At 47.7% G+C, this 16,779-nt stretch overlaps 1 protein-coding gene across 13 annotated transcripts in view; it reads left to right on the plus strand.

Moving 5' to 3' along the window:
* The first annotated feature begins 258 nt into the window (after positions 1 to 258).
* MYH10 (myosin heavy chain 10) overlaps positions 259 to 16,779 on the plus strand; it is a 121,916-nt gene continuing 105,395 nt past the window's right edge. For 4 of the 13 annotated variants that reach the window (XM_072821180.1, XM_072821183.1, XM_072821184.1 and 1 more), the window contains exons 1-3: positions 271 to 374; positions 6,482 to 6,644; positions 6,805 to 7,180. In XM_072821180.1, coding sequence (XP_072677281.1) covers positions 359 to 374; positions 6,482 to 6,644; positions 6,805 to 7,180 — 555 coding nt within the window. In that variant the 5' untranslated portion in view covers positions 271 to 358. Of the gene's footprint in view, positions 375 to 424; positions 640 to 851; positions 893 to 6,481; positions 6,645 to 6,804; positions 7,181 to 16,779 lie in introns of those variants that run through there. The other 9 variants (XM_072821188.1, XM_072821191.1, XM_072821190.1 and 6 more) reach the window with 6 other exon arrangements.

Raw genomic sequence — 16,779 nt, forward strand, 5'->3', positions numbered from 1 at the left:
GACTCGGCGGTGGCAGCCGGTGCCGCTGCGGGACACGCCGGCTGCCGCAGGGGGAGGCGGCGGCGAGGCGCCCGAGGGGGCTCTGTGCGGCTGGACGCCGGCGGGGGCGCGTCCGGGCGCAGGGCCGGGCTCAGGCCTCCGCACACCTGCCCCCGCGGCCGCGCAGCCGAGGCCCTGCGGGGTCCGCAGGCGCTGTCCCGCGGGCTCGCCGGCGCCGGGTGGCGGCGCCTGTTCATCTCCGCGGGCGCCAGCCAATCACCGGCCAGCGCCGCGGCCGCACCTCCCGGAGTCCTTGACGGACGTGCGGGGCGGCCTATGAGACGGGCGCCCCGGCGGCCTGGGCCGGGAGCGGGAGCCAATGAGCGTCCTTCCAGGTGGGTGGGGGGAGCGGCCTCGGGAAGGTAGCTTCGTTCGCGTTGCTAACGTCTTCCCTTGGAGATGGGCGCGCAAACGGACCAGTGGGTCTGGGGGCGGCGGTGACGGGCGTGGAGCTGGCCCAATGAGGGTGGGGGTGGGTGGGGCAGCCCCGAGCAGCAGTGCTAAAGGAGCCCGGCGGAGGCAGCGGTGGGTTTGGGGCTGAGGGGCCGGCTCTGTGGTCGCGGCTGGGGACGTGCGCCGGCGCCACCATCTTCGGTGAAGGTGAGAGGGGCGGCTGCCCGGGTCCGAGCGCGGCGGCCGCGGGGGGCGGGGGCGGGGGTGGGGGACGCGGGGGACGGTGGGGGGGGCAAGGGTCCCGGGCTGGTGGGGGCGGGGGCCGCCGGGCGCCTCTGCAAGGGCTGGAGCGCAGCCCGAGCGGGAGCACGGGGACGCCCGAGAGGGCTCTGGGCGGAGGGCGGTAGGTTCGTGCGGGGACCGACCCCGCGGACGGAGGCGGGGGAGCGAGCCGACCCCGGTGGGTGGAGAGACCTCAGGAGCGGCGGGCAAGGGGGGCCTGGGGCTGGAGACCCCTGCAGGGATCGCGGCCCGAGTGGGCCGGCGAACGACCCCTCGGGGGCTGCAGGGAGCTGGTGCTCGGGGTGTGGGGTCCGTGGGACGCGGGGGTGGGGGAGGCCTAGTGCCCCGGTGGGGGTCTCGGGGCTCCCGGGCGGGGCAGGCGGGGAAGCGCGACCCGGGTGCGGGTGGGGGGCTCCGGATAGAAAAGGGTGGGCTCCCGGGCGTGTTAGGCCGGCGGGGCTGCCCGGGTGCGGTCGGGGCTCCGCAGGGCTGTCGGAGCGCGGGCGGCGCTCCGGGCCCCGTGGGGTGGGGTGGGGGGCCCCGAGGGCAGGGGTCTGAGCTCGGCCGGGGCGGGGGGCCGGGCGGGAAATGTGGCGGGGGCGCGCTGCGGCAGGGCGGCCGGGGGGAGGGTCAGCGCTCGCCTCGGGATCCCTTTATTGTGTAAGCGATCCGGGCACGGCTCGCCGCGGACTCCCTCGCTGGCCTTCTGCAGCTGGGGTCACACCCTGATCCCGTGAAATGGGACCGAAATGGGGTCGGGGCGGAGCCGTGGCGTTGGCGGGCGCTTTGTGGGCCCGCGGTGGGCGGGTGCGGCCCGGGGACCCGGGAGCCCCCTCCAACCCCCCCCCCCCCCCCAGCCTGGCCGGCCTGGGAGCCCGGGCCTTGGGAAGGGAGGCCGGCCACTCGGCGGGTCTGGGCTCAGCCGCGGAGGCTGGGGTGGCGTGGCCTCTGCCTGTGACCGTTATCTGTGTCTCCGGGCCTCTGCGGCTTGCCTGCGAGCCCACTGCGGTGGATGCAGGGGGGTGGGGAGGGGTGGGGAGGGGTGGGGTGGGGTAGGGGAGAGCAGGCGGGGGAGATCCAGCCTGCCCACGGAACAAAGGCTGCTGTTTTCGCTGAATAATATAATATACTAGATGTAATACTTGGGCTCTGCCGAGATTTTGTTTTTTTTCACGCTGGAAGTGAGGATCCTTTTGAGTCAGGCTTCATTATTCTCCGTAGCCTCCTCAGTCTGGAAAACTTTAATCTATTTATTGTGATATTTCCTTCCTCCATCTGCCCTCCCCAAGTATTCGTGGGGTCCCCTGCTCTTGATGCTGAAGTATGCCCTGTCTGTCTCAGATCCTGAAAAAGTGGCCATTTTATTTGATGCATCTCTTGACTTGTGCATCTTAAATTTGCTTCTTTCCCATCCTTATCTGGAGACAGCATATGCTGTGATGGGGCGCTATACAGCGCAGGCTTTGGCAGTGAAGGGATGTGACCCTAGAGGTTGGCTTTTTATTTGGGCTCCTTAGGGAAATCATCACAATGAAGACAGACTGGATAAGATGATAAGAGACCAGATGGAGAAATTCTGAAGGGCACATTGTGCAAGAGGGAAGACTCAGTGCTTCAGCGGGTTATGTACTTTCTGATTCTGTAGGAAGGATTGAAATTCCTGGCGTTGCGTCCACATTTTTAGAAAGATTTTAACCCAGTGTGAAGATGTTCACTGAGATGGCGCGGGCCATACAGGGCGGTAGTGCCCTTGTGTGTTTGGTTGGTATCTGCAACCAAACATGTGGCTAAGCTGAATTTTGGTAAATATACATTTGGTTTGCACATCCCTGTCATGTCAGTGACCGCAGTGGGGTCCTTAAACCAAGCGGCACAATTCTGTTTTAGTTGATGTGTTATAGATCATTTGTGTTTTGCTTGTTATGTGCAAGGTAGTCACAAAATTGAGTTGTTTTCCTGTCTCTGTACCTGTGGTAGGTGCTGGGAGGCAGGCAACCCAGAAGTTTGCCGGGTGGCATTTTTTTGGAAGTAAAAAAATGGCTGTGGGGGAGGGGACAGAGCTGCCGGGGAGTGTATGTCTAAAACCAATTAAGGGGATGGGGCTCTGCCTTGGAAGGGGCTCTTTCATATACAGAATAATGACTTAGGTATAATTAAACACTCTTTTCAAAATGACACCAAAAACCTTCCAGATTATCTTTCTGTTTGCGGCAAAGAGTTTGCTCTTTATTCCTTTTTTCCCTAAATATAGGTGTTTTTTCTTAAATGTAAAGCCTATGCCAGATTGTGCTGGCACGTTGATTGCTGAGCCTGCATTCTTGAAACCGTAATCGATAGGATTTTTATTTAGTGGAGAGGCAGCGTAGAGTGCCCTCCACACCCTTCAAAATCCTTCAAAATCCCCCCCCCCCCCCACCGTTGTTGTGGTGGGCATTCCAGCAGGAACTCTGAGGTTAGCCCAGCTCTGCTACTGGGAGCTCCGCGACCTTGGGCTGGTTATCGGCTTTGTCTCTACCTTAGGTTTCTCATCTGTAGAATAGAGATATTAATAGTACGAACCTCATAGAGCTGTTGTGAGGATTGAGTTGATAAAGGTAAACTGCTTAGCATGGTTCCTGCCCATAATTAATAATACAGAACTGTATTTGCTGTTTTTAAAATTGTGGTACTCCCTCATGCCGTAAAGCTGAGCATTTGGGAGGGGTTCACTGGTAAATACCAGCATTATCAAGATCAGGTACACATGTACAGTAGAATGGAAAAAAATACAACATACTTGGCAATCACAAGTGAAGAGTTAAAGTGGACAAAACCTCCTCACTGGCCTCCCAAACTCTATCCAACTAAACCGCATTTGGAGTACCTGCTATGTGCTAATAAGCCCTCAAGTAGGGTGCTGGGGAGGGCAAGAAAAAACCAGAAGAGCAGTCGAAAATGTTCAGAAGGGGGCAGTTGCCAGAATGACCTGAAAAGAACTTCTCAGAGGGTGGCATTTGGGTCAGGATTGGAAGGAGTGGTAGGTGTTTGTGGAGAAGGTGAAGCTCTCTGTGGGGGTAGGGACCACGTGTATGAGGTTTGGTCAGGAAGGGAGAGATCCCCCACCCACCCACCCACCCACCCCATGCAGACCTGGGAGCCACCTAGGTGCTCACCAGATAGCCAGGGACAGGAAAGTGTCCTCTTAATGACTGATTAGTTGTAGAAAGCTCTGGAAAAGTAAAAAGTAAAAGTGATTTGTAACCTCACTGCCCAGTGAAGACCCAATGAATATCTGTTCCTTTTAAAAATATTTATTTATTTATTTATTTATTTATTTATTTATTTATCTATCTATCTATCTATCTATCTATCTATCTATCTATCTATTTGTTGTTATCTGTTCCTTTAAAAAAAAATGTCTAGGTAATCTCCCCCCACAAAGTCGGGAGCATTTTGCAATTATGTTTTTGTGATCTGTTGGTTTCTTTCCCATAAATTACAAGAATTTCCTCACCTAGGAAAAATACTGATAAATTTTAAGTGTACCAATTTGGTGAACTAATTTTTAAATATATCATTTACTTTTTTTTTTATAAAGGTCTACTGCAGAAATGACCTGTTGGGCTACCCTAATTTATAGCCATCCACTAAATTTAAGCATATAATTACATGCTCAGTATAAAATTAAAGAAATGTGTGTGCACACGCCTCCTAGCAGCAAGACCTCCTCCTAGGTGTCATATGGGATATACAGTTCCTACCTATTAAGGATAAGAGTAACTTGTTACCATATTTTGTTATAGTGGGATATTTTCTCTTTTAAAAGGCTCTCAATCTTAAAGGTGGAATGTGTGTCCTGTTGTCCATGTCCAGATTTATCTAGGACGATTCCCACTGCAGAGCCATGCCTCCCTTTTTTTTTTAGCAGTTTGCAAAGTATAAGTTGGAAAGACAGAAAGTGTGTTAATAGTCTTACGAAAGCCAGTGCCTAGAGATAATGATGGGCTTTGGAAACCATTCTTCAGAATGTACACATACCCTGTGAATATTTTCTGAATTGCCCACCCCCACGTGAATGCCTTAGAAGGTAAATTACAAGTTGATTTATAAAACGTATTAGCATTTTTATTTGTAGAAGTCTTAATATTACATCTTTGGTGATTTTTTTTGTTTCATTTTGTTTTGTGATTTTTGTTTTATTCAAGCCCATAATTTAAAAAACATTCGCATATCCTTTAAATCAGTTAGGAATTGGTCAACATTGGTTTTCAGCCTTTTTTTTTCTCCTATCCCAGCATACCTGTTAACAACATTGGTTCACCATGGCAACCAGAGAACTGTGGAGTGATGGTTCTCAAAGTGTAGTCCCAGGACCAGCAGCATCTGGGAACTTTTTAGAAATGCAAATTACCAGGCGCTCTGCCCCAGACCTACTGAATTGGAAACCCTGGCAATGGGGCTTTGGTCGGTATTTCTGTAAGCCTCCTAAGGCTGCCCGTGCACACACCAAAGTTTGAGAACCATGCTCTAGGGCATGCATGTTTATAATGCACTACATTATAACATGACTTCTGAAGTGTATATTTTTATACCATTTCAGTGACTTCATGGAGGTTGAAATTTGCGGAGGTTGAAATTTGCGGACTCAAGGTTAAGATCCTTGTAACAACTTTGGATCACTTTGCCTTTTTTTTTTTTTTTCCCAAAGATTTTATTTTAAGTAATCTGTATACTCAACGTGGGGCTTGAACTCATGACCCCGAGATCAAGAGTTGCATGCTTTTCCAACTGAGTCAGCCAGACACCCCCACCCCAGGCTGTTCTGTGATTAGCCTTCTGTCTGTTGCCTACTAAGAATCCCCATCATTTTGGGAGGAGGGAAAAGCTGGGAAGAGGTAACAGAAGCAGGACTAGTTACTCAGTTGGCCTCTTATGTTGACTCGGATGAGGTCATGGAAACCATACTTGTGAGATTTGTACTAATGTGGAATCTGGGGTAATAACAAAAGTGTTTAATGATGGTATCAGATTCCAAAAAGATATTATCAGGCAGGAGTGATGAGTCACATCAGAAAGGTGAGTGATGACTGTAAAATCCTGCCACTTGGTTGAGAAAGTCTGTTGCACCAGCATCGGATGGGTCGTAGCTGAGAGTAGTGCATATGGAACCATAGCTGATGGCTCATCATGAGCCAATGGTAAGTGAGGGCTAAGTACACCAGTTAGGTCTTGACTTAGGTCAAATGTGAGCATCACAGAAACAGTGCTTTTCCCAGTGTTAGTGGTTGTCTTTCTTCTGCACCTGGTCAAACCACATCTGGAATGCAAATGTGCCTCTGGGCCGCCCTGCCTGCCAGGGCATAAGTAGGTACGCTGCATGTTGGGAGGGTAGTGGAGTGAGTCTTGATGTATGATGGAGGCAGAGGAGATGGGGAGCGGGAGCAGCTGCAGAGTGGGGGTGAGGCCTGGAGAGCCCGCATCACATGCTTGAGTAGCTGTCCCTCCCTGGCATCCTCTGATTGCATTAAGACCACACGGGCCATAGAGAAGCTACGGGGGACTGAGTTTAGGGGTGTTTGTATGGAAGAACTTCAAGTCTCTTATCTGAAGGCAGAATGAGAGGCCTGTGTAGACCTGACGCTTTACACTTTTGGCACCTGCCATGTGTTTTGTAGCTGCATCCTTGTGGCCACGTTAATTCCTGTGCTACTTCCCAGACCTTTTATTATGACTCTCTTTTCCTTTGTCCTCATTGCCTTCTTAACTCCCTGTTTAATTTGTGGTGAAGGTGCAAGAGGGAATGAAGAGGAAAAAGAAGTCCCAACGGGAGCCCTGCCTTCTCCCCCCTGCTGGTTTTTCAGCCCTCAGCCACTGCCGGCACATCTTGCCTGGTCTTTAGACAACCAGAGGCATAATTTGTGGTCACCCCTGAAATTTACCTTGGACTCTCGGTTAGTATGGCCGTGAAGAGCACTACCCTGGCTCCTCCACTAAAGGTTATGCTTTCTGTTTACCCAGGGTTCCGTTTTAAGTTCCTGACAAGAGTAAAACCTATGAATCGTTGCATGTTTTTTAACATCTAACCTAGTCCTCCTCCCCCTCTTCTCCTAGAGGCAATTGCCCTTGGATCCTCCTGTTTACAATGGCCCAGAGAACTGGACTTGAAGACCCAGAGAGGTACCTCTTTGTGGACAGGGCTGTCATCTATAACCCTGCCACCCAGGCCGACTGGACGGCTAAAAAGCTAGTGTGGATTCCATCAGAGCGCCATGGTTTCGAGGCAGCAAGTATCAAAGAGGAGCGGGGAGATGAGGTTATGGTGGAGTTGGCAGAGAACGGCAAGAAAGCCATGGTCAACAAAGACGATATTCAGAAGATGAACCCACCTAAGTTTTCCAAGGTGGAGGATATGGCGGAATTGACGTGCTTGAACGAAGCTTCTGTTCTACATAACCTGAAGGACCGCTACTATTCGGGATTGATCTATGTGAGTACTCGCTGCTAAGTAATCACGGGATGGGGTGGCTGGCCATCGGTGTCGGTTACACGTGGTATCAGAGCCAAACAGAACGTGGGATGCCCACCCTCTCTGTTTCACATTGCTGTTCGAGTTAAAGACAAAGATTGTCTCTTGCTTACCCATCTTGCACCGCTTTACATCTGAACGTATAATTTTGAATAATCTAATCTGCGATTAAGCATACTGACAGGGCAGTTGAGGACTTCTAGAGCGGTTTGCTGGAGCACGATGAGAGGGGGAATGCGTGGGGCGGGAAGACCAGGGAGGCGGACGTGGGGTAAGAGTTGCGTGGATAGTAGGATAGCAACTGCACACCAGTGAGAAGTCAGCGTCTGTCCAGGAGCATGGAGTGGAGGGGATTTGGCAAGGAGCCAGAGCTTCTAGAATGACAAAACAGGTTTGAGGGGATCATAGATGCAGGTGGCAGCGAGTTAAAGAGGCGACATAGAAACTTCAATGTAGAATGAAAAGAAGCAGAGAGAAGAGTTGACTTTGTATGGTCTACATTTGGGGGAGAGCAGTTGAATTTCTTGAAGGGGTGTGCACCTGGGGCTCACAATCATTCAGAAATTCTGCAAATCAGAACGAGCTTTCCCATAGAAATGGGTGTACTAAGTGACCCTATTTACTGAACACCTACGGGTTCTAGGTGCTGAGGAGGGTGGTGAACAGGCCAGTCCAGGTCCCTGCCTTCCCAATACACCCCATAAGGAAATGAAGCCAGACTAGGATATAGTGAGTCAGGGAATGGCTTTGCACAGCGGGTCTGTGCATGACTCTTTGAGAAGGTAGCATTGGAGCTGGACTCTCTCTGCTAGGAGGGAGCTAGCAATGGGAAGCTCTGAGAACTGAATCGTGCTCCCATGACCCTTACCAGAGTGGATACCATCAAGCCTGATGGTCTCTCATTTTTGTTTTTCCCCTATGAGGTAAGGTGCAAAGTGAGTTTAAAAGGCACCATGATTGGGAAGGTGGCTTGAGAAAGGAAACGGCTTGGGGAAGAGAAGCCACTAGTAAGAACATCACTCAAATAGCAGCCTTGAGAATCCGGCTAAGCCTGCGCAGCAGAGCGTGTGGGGCCACCGTGTCCTGGCCCCGCCCGTGATTTTGCCAAGTCACAGGCTTGGGAAGGCAGGGGACCCCTGGCTGTTGTCTCTAGTGCCCACGTGGTTCTTCCCTTTGTCCCTCATCCAGCAGGTTGAAGGGGTCTGGAGAGGAGGTGAGGGAGTGCGGGAGTGGGATGGGTGGGATCACGAGTTGAAATTTCAGATCTGGGTGGGGGTCAGTGAGTTGACAGCTTAGATCTGAGTGGGAGTCAGTTTTGGGTGCCACCTCATGCTGGACATGTGATACCGCCAGAGTTGTGGGGAACTGCAGTGTGGAGGGGAACCAGGTGCTTTTTCTGCCAGCATCTTCACCTTGCTTCCCCTTTTCGGACTTTTTGGGTTCCTGCAAGTAAGAGAGAGAAGAGAAATACGAAGAGGGGAGGAGATGACGAAGAGGGGAGGAGACAGCGGGAAAGAGAAGGAATCGGACAAAAGACACTTGGTTCATTTGTGGCCATTCTTCACTGTGATTCTAAGACTTGTGTCTTTTATTGAGCTTGTCTGATTTTTTTTCTCCAGCTGAACTCAGGGACAACTCAGGTGATGTCTGAGTTTCTCTTCAAAGCATGCCCCCCCCCCCTTACTCTTTACAGACAGACAATCTAAGTTCCTCTGGAAGCTGGGAATTTGGGGTGATCATGTGTGCAGTTAGTGAGGCGGAGGAAGGGTTCCTTGGAGTTGGAGCACTTGACTTGAAAGAATCCTAGTAGGAAAGTAGGGCTGTGGGTGCCCGAGACTGTGAGGGACGTGCCTGGGTGTTGAGATTCCCCAGTCAGTTGAACTGGAGCCATTGAGTTGTGTGATGTAAAGACCATAGTAACTTGGGGAGGACCTTTCAGACACATTTCTAGAGGTGAGCTAACATATGTTCGTTTAAATAAATTACTTTGCTAACAGCTTGGCTTATGTTAGTTCCTTACATTTTCTTTGGATTGATTCTCCCTGACCTCCTAACTTCTTGGGTCATTAATTTTCATCCTCTTTCCTAATAAAACCATTTGAAAACTGCAAATGTCTCCTCCAATATGATTTTAGCTCACCTCACACGTTGGGATGCATGGTATTTTTATTACTCGGTCCTAAATATTTTCTGTTTTGTGTTAGGATTTCTTCTTTGACGTGTGAAACATTTAAAAGGATACTTTAAAATTTTCTAAATATGGGTTTTTTTAAGTTACCTTTTTACTACTGATTTTTTTTTAAAGATATTATTTATTTCTTTCAGAGAGCGAGCACAGGGGTGAGGAGGGGCAGAGGGAGAGAGGGAGACTCTTAAGTAGACTCTATGCTGAGCACAGAGCCTGACACAGGGCTCAATGCTACGACCCTGAGATCATGACCTGAGCCGAAACCAAGTCAGACGCTCAACCAACTGAACCATCCAGGCAGCCCCTTATTACTGAGTTTTAAATGAATTGCGTTGCAAAGAATATAGTTCAGCTAATATCCTGCTTTGTTTTTGTTGAGACTTGCTGTGTGAGACATATTGTCTGTCTTTTTGTTTTTTTAATATTTATTTATTTATTTATGATAGACATAGAGAGAGAGAGAGGCAGAGACACAGGAGGAGGGAGAAGCAGGCAGGAGCCCAACGCGGGACTCCATCCCAGGACTCCGGGATTGCGCCCTGGGCCAAAGGCAGGCGCTAAACCGCAGAGCCACCCAGGGATCCCCCGTATTGTCTGTTTTGATGCGCCATCTCTGTGTCTGGGAAGAGCATCCCTTCCGTTATTGCTGGGTGTGGGGTTCTATCTGTGGCCATTGGAGTAAGCTTTTTAATTCTGTTTAAATCTTCTTTACCAATTTTTGTCTGCTTGGTCTGCTAATTACGGAGAAGTGTCTTAAAATCCCTTGGTGTGTTTTATCAACTAAGTGTGCCTCCCTGACCAATATAGTTTAATTTTTCTGCTTATGAACTTTTATATGAATGGATCTCACAGCATATTGCCTCCATGTCTGCTTTCTCTCTCAGCATTACATTTTTAAGGTCCATCTGTATTGCTTTGTGCTGGTATAATTTAGAAGTCCTCGAAGTGTGGCCTGTGGACTCTCAGGGTTTCCCTGAGATTCTCCCAGGGGATCTGTGAGGTCACAACTGTTCTCATGATTATTTGAAGCTATGATCTGCACTTTCCACTGTTGGCGTTGGTACTGATGGTACAAAAGTCATGGTGGGGAAAACCACATGCATCTTAACACGACCCCAGACTGTGCTAGTGGTCGTTTTAATCTTTCCACTGGAGAATGTCCTTGAGAAAGCAGGAGAAAAGCTTGATTTTATTAAATGTCAACCCTTGAGTACATGTCTTTTTGATATACTGTGTGAGGGGTGCCTGGGTGGCTCAGTCAGTTAAATGTCTGCCTTTAGTTCAGGTCATGATCCTAGGGTCTTGGGATTGAGTCCTGCATCCGGATCCCTGCTCAGCAGGGAGTCTGCTTCTCCCTCTCCCTCTGCCTGGCTCCCTGCTTATACTCTGTCTCTTGCTCTCGCTCTCTCACTCTGTCACCCCCCCTCCTTCTCAAATAAATAAATAAAATCTTTTAAGATTTTTAAAAAAAATTAGGATTCAGGGAAATTTGTATTTACCACTATGAACGTGACAGCTTCTCAGCACTTAAAACCCTTTCTGGTGAGATGGATGGTGACATTAATGACTGTTTTTTGTTTTTTTAATGTCATATAGTGAAATGTCATCATTTGGAAGACTTGCATAATTTATTGAGTTAATGTTTTCCAAATGATGTGTACATTGTAACAAAATCACATGTGGGTAAAAGACCTTTCCACACGCAAGATGAGTCCATGGATTTAATGGATTTTGATGTACGTAATAGTATGAAAGTTCATCCATGGGTTTCAGATGCCACATCGCATCAAATCTTTAATTCTCACTTGTTGTATTTTGGTGTAGTGTCAAGGAGGTATACCCATGATCACTTGAAAAGTCAGTTAAACTACACCTTCCTTTTCCAACGAAATATCTGCGTAGTCTAATTTTCTTCATGTGCTTCAATCCAAACATCATCACACAACAGATTGAATGTGAAAACAGATATGAAAATTGAGCTATTTTTGTTAAGCCAGATAATAAAATAGATTTGCAAAAATATGAAACAACCACCCCCCTTCTTACTTTCGTTTCAGAAAACAAATGGTTATTTTTCATGAGAAATGTTATTTATGTTAACATATTTTGTTATTTAAAAATGAATAGATCTACATATGTAAAAACTTGGTTCTCTGTGTATGGCTATACATAACAAGATCTTTGGGTTGTTTTTTTTAATTTTTATTTATTTGTGATAGTCACACAGAGAGAGAGAGAGGGAGAGAGGCAGAGACACAGGCAGAGGGAGAAGCAGGCTCCATGCCCACGGAGCCCAACGTGGGATTCAATCCCGGGTCTCCAGGATCGCGCCCTGGGCCAAAGGCAGGCGCCAAACCACTGCGCCACCCAGGGATCCCGATCTTTGGGGTCTTTTAGTAATTTCCAAGAAGGTCAGAGGGCCCTGAAAGTGAAAAGGTTGTGTTATTTTCTCCATCTTGTTAGAGCGTACTGTTCCAATGTAAGCTTTTTGACCCATTTATCCACTCAACTACTTCTGGGCATTTGCATTTTCCAGTTTGGGGCTGGTACCCGGTGCATACAAGCACGCCTTTCCATACAGTGGGTAAGAAGGAGTGGACATCCTGGGTGGTTGGGTTTGTGTCCCTGTAACTCATGCATTCAGCTTTTCTAGGTGAAGCCTGATTTAGCCACGTTCCAGCAGGATACAGAAGGCACTTGAACCGGGTGTTCTGAGAGCTCAACAAGGGGCCAGTTTACAAACATGCAGGCAGAGTTCAGTAAACAAGCGCATGCTAAAAAAAAAAAAAAAAAAAAAAAAAAAAAGAAAACAAGCGCAGGAGAGGACAATGCCCTGGCATGGTGACGGCTAGGCCCTTGCTGTGTTTCCCATCTCTAAAGGCGTGTTGGGCCAGAGCTGATGCCTCGGCTAGTGGAGGGTGGCTGTGTGGGGAGGCCTTCCCATAGGAGGTGGGGCCTCCTGACAGCTCACACGGAGGCCTGGGGCTGGGCCTGGGTGGCAAAGGTCCTGACTTCATTCTCCTCTTGCCTTGGTCTGAGAGGGAAGTGTGATGATGATTACTTGGGGTTGGCCTCGGGTCCATTTGGAATTGGATTTTGTGTGTGGTGTAAGATAAAGACAAGAGGAGCGTCTGGGGGCCTCAGTGGAACATCTGCCTTCAGCTCAGGGTGTGATCCCAGGGTCCTGGGATCTAGTGCCGCATCAGGCTCCCTGCAGGGAGCCTGCTTCTCCCCCTGCCTGTGTCTCTGCCTCTCTCTGTGTGTCTCTCATGAATAAATAAAATCTTCAAAAAATATATATTTTATTTTTAATCTTTTGCCCAACCTGGGGCTCAAACTCACAACCCCGAGATCAAGAGTTGCCTGCTTCTCTGACTGAGCCAGCCTGGAACACGTGGGTGCTAAACATCTGACCCTTAATCCCAGCTTGGGTCTTGATCCTCGGGGTCGTGAGTTCAGTCTCCATGTTGGGCTCCACGCAGGGCATGGAGCCTACTTAAAAAAGTTAAAATTAAAAAAAAATGTAGATTAAATTAGATTTAAAAATACAAAAAAAGTCTTACTAAGATTACTTATGGGTTACAGCACTTTAGCTGAAGATTCTTTTGGATTTTCTATGAATGCACTCATGTTGTCTACAAAGAATGACAGTTTTATTTTTCCCTTTCCAGTTCTTACACATTTCTTTTACTTGCTTTGTTGCACTAAGACCCTCAGTAAGTATTCATTGAAAGAAGTGGTGATCATGGGCATCTTTGTATCATCCCTGATCTCTGAGAGAAAGCTCCAACATTTCACCATTAAGAATGATGGTTGTGTTCCCATTTTGTTTTTAATATTCTTTATCAGATTAAGGGAAGTTTCCTTCTGTTCCTAGTTTTTATCTGAATGGATAAACTTCTAAAATCCTTATTGAATATTAATTTATCAAATGTTCTTCCAGCATCGAGTGAGATGATAGTGTGATTTTTCTGGCTATTTTATTATTGTGGTGAGATATATATATACACACACATATATATGTATATGTACATATATATTTGAGTTTTAAACTAACCTGGCAAGAACCAAGTATTCTTTTTCTATACTTCTAGATTCCTAGATTCTATTTGCTAATATTTTGTTTAGGATTTTTGCATCTTTGTTCACGAGTGAGATTGTCTTAAAATTTTTCCTTTCTTGTACCGTCCTTATGATATTTTGCTATCCAGATTATGCGGGTTTTAGAAAAATGAATTGGAATATCTCATCTCTGTGTGTTCTCAGACACTGTTCAGATAGGATTCATGTTATTTCTTTTTTAACATAACACTATAGCTCTCTTTGTGGGCAAGTTTTTCTTTAATAGATGTAGAACTTCTCAGATCTTTGGTTTGTTGTGTCAGTTTTGATAATGATATTTTTCTAGGAATTTCTCTGTTTCTTTTAAATTTTCAAAATTTCTAGGCATAGAGTTGTTCGTCATACCATCTTACTTTCTGTAGGATTTGTAGTACCGTTCACTCTCATCCCTGATCTGCTAGAGTTGCACCAAGATCTAAGTCATAAGCGTTGAGCTGTATTCTACAAGTGTTAGTGTGTTGTATTTTCACTGCTGTTCAGTCCAAAATAATGGGGGTGTCTTCGTGGTACATATGAGTTATTTAGGAGTAGATGGCTTGTGGTTTCCAAATGTAAGGGGATTTTCAGGTTTATTTGGTTATTTCTAATATCAGCTCCCCCCTGGTCAGAGACCATACCCTGGAAGACTTGCTTGTCTGGCCCATCATGTGCTAGGGTCAGCTACAAGGTCAGCCACTGGGCATGGGTCCCTTGTGCACAATATCACTCTGTCTTGAGTATAATCACAGTTTTCCATGGTTATCCGCTGGTTATCCTCTCTCTGTTCCTGCTAATCTGTTTCTTTAGTTCTGTCATTTTTGCTGTATACACTTGAAGCTGTGTTACCGCATATATGCAAATGCAGGATGTTTCTATCTCTCTGGTGAATCCTCATGAAATGCTGTTTAGCAGTGATGCTTCTCGCAAAGGATTAGTTTTGTTTTTTTTTTTAAGATTTTATTTATTCATGAGAGAGAGAGAGAGAGAGAGAGAGAGACTCAGCCAGAGGAATAAGCAGGTTCCCTATGGGGAGCCTGGTGTGGGACTCAATCCCAGGACCCCGGGATCACAACCTGAGCCGAAGGTAGATGCCCAACCACTGAGCCACCCAGGTGTCCCTCCTGTGTCTACTTCAGATGGTACATCTGTGGGAAGAGAACCCTCGCTGAGCACGGAGCCTGAGGGGGGCTCAATCTCATGACCCCGAGATCACGACCTGAGTTGGATCCAGTGTCAGACCCTCACCCCGGCGCCCCAGGGTGTCTACATTTTAAACCCCATGTTAGCGCCTGCCTTTGGCCCAGGGCGTGATCCTGGGGACCCGGGATCGAATCCCACGTCGGGCTCCCGGTGCATGGAGCCTGCTTCTCCCTCTGCCTGTGTCTCTGCCTCTCTCTCTCTCTCACTGTGTGCCTATCATAAATAAATAAAAAAAATTAAAAAAAAATTAAACTCCATGAGGTGCTTCCCACTTCTCCATATAGTCAGTGTTCACTTAGCTTTCTCTTGTCGCTATGTTCCTCTCCACCTCTTACTTCCCCTCCTCCTTTTAGGAAGGGCCACCTTGTGTGATAGCACCTTTATATCCTCCTTCATGGTGTTTGAAGTCCGCTCCACACCCAGCACGGGGCTCGAACTCACGACCCCGAGATCAAGAGCCAGTGGGCTTTCTGCCCCGACGTACTTGGATCAAGTTCCTTCTCTGTCTTTGGTTTGGAGCTTATAGCATTTTTGTCTGTGGCTGGATGCCTTTGGTCAATGTTGGAAAATTCTTAGCTTAGTTGTCTCTGTAGAGACTCTTCTGCCCCCACACTGTCCGTCCTCCTTGGACTCAGGCGTCTTGAGTCACCTTTCACCATGTCCCATGGAGCCACTTGTATTTAATCCTGTTTTCCCCTCTGTGCTTCAGCCTGGATATTTGCTTCTGATAAATTGTGGAGTAACTGACTCTTTCTTCAACTGTGTCTAATTTGCCATTAAACACATCCGGTGAATTTCTAATTTCAGTTACTCTGTGTTGCAGTTTTCATTTTGGGTTTTCTTTTTGTGATTTCTTTAAAAGGCTTTTTATGTCTGTTTGTTTGTTTATGGCTTCTTTTTTATGGCTTTTTTCTTTTAACAGTTCCCAAAACTCCAGCAGAATCCTCAATCAGGTTTTTTAATCACTTGAACATATCCAAGATGATAACACAAGGCGACACAGGGGTGTGAGGATTATCTTGGATTATGGTCACAGGTGATGGCTTCTGTGCCAGTTATTGGACCTGAGAAACTGGGGAGGTGATCTGCAGCTCTTGGTGCCATGAAATTCTTTCTGGAGGTTTGCTCTGGGTGGGTGGGAGGATGACAGGGACTAGCATCAGGGATGGACACCTCCCGGCTGGGCTTTGGGCTGTGCGGGGCCGGTGTTCCTGGTACACCCCTAACCCTCATGGTGTAGCCACCAAGGACTCAGGGGGCCGGGGTGGGGGAGAGGGGGACATCAGGGCTGTTGCCAGCCACTCTGCTCAGCCTCTTGCTTTCTAGCCTCATGTTTGGGGTTGGTAACTCTCATCTGCATAAGCAAGAAAGAATAATCCTGTGTTGTCAAATTCTCCATCACATTCACATTGTCCTTATTTCTCATGAATGTTTGTCATAGTTGCTTTGGTCTGTTTGCATCAAGGTGCAGGCATGGTCACCATCCTGGAATTACTTGCTCTGTCTCTTCTGATCTATACATTTCCCCTCTTCTCTGGTCCATTGTGCTGTAGAACCTCTCGTAGTCTGGATTTTGTTGATTGCATTCGCGTCCAGAGGCTTGACCAGATGTGGATTTGCGATGACCTTAATGCCAGGTCATCTCTCAAGTTGTGGTGTTGAGATTGAAAAGCAGGGTCAGTCAGAGTCTGGGGTTTTATCGGCGAAGTTCGTGCAGTAGTTGTGTCTTCATGTGCCATTCATCTGAGAGTGTGGCAGCCGTGGGGAGCACTGTCCAGATGCGTCATCTCGTGAGGCCTGCACCCCTTCTACGTGGACTGGCTTGGTGGATTCTGTTTGACTCAGTGTATGTTATACACCACCCCATGCATGCCCATACTACATTTTCAAATTTGTTTTTGGATGATTGCTCTTTTTACAGAATTTTGGCCTTTCTTCCCCCAGAGAAGCAATAATGATTAATATTTTAGCGATCGTTGCTTTACTTTCTGGATTCATCTGTCCTTGAAGTATTTTTGTTGTTTTACCCTCATGCCTTCCTTTTATTATTGTACCTTTGTTCTATTTAGTC

Source organism: Canis lupus, chromosome 3 (genome assembly GCF_048164855.1).
Source record: "Canis lupus baileyi chromosome 3, mCanLup2.hap1, whole genome shotgun sequence".
NCBI lineage: Eukaryota > Metazoa > Chordata > Mammalia > Carnivora > Canidae > Canis > Canis lupus.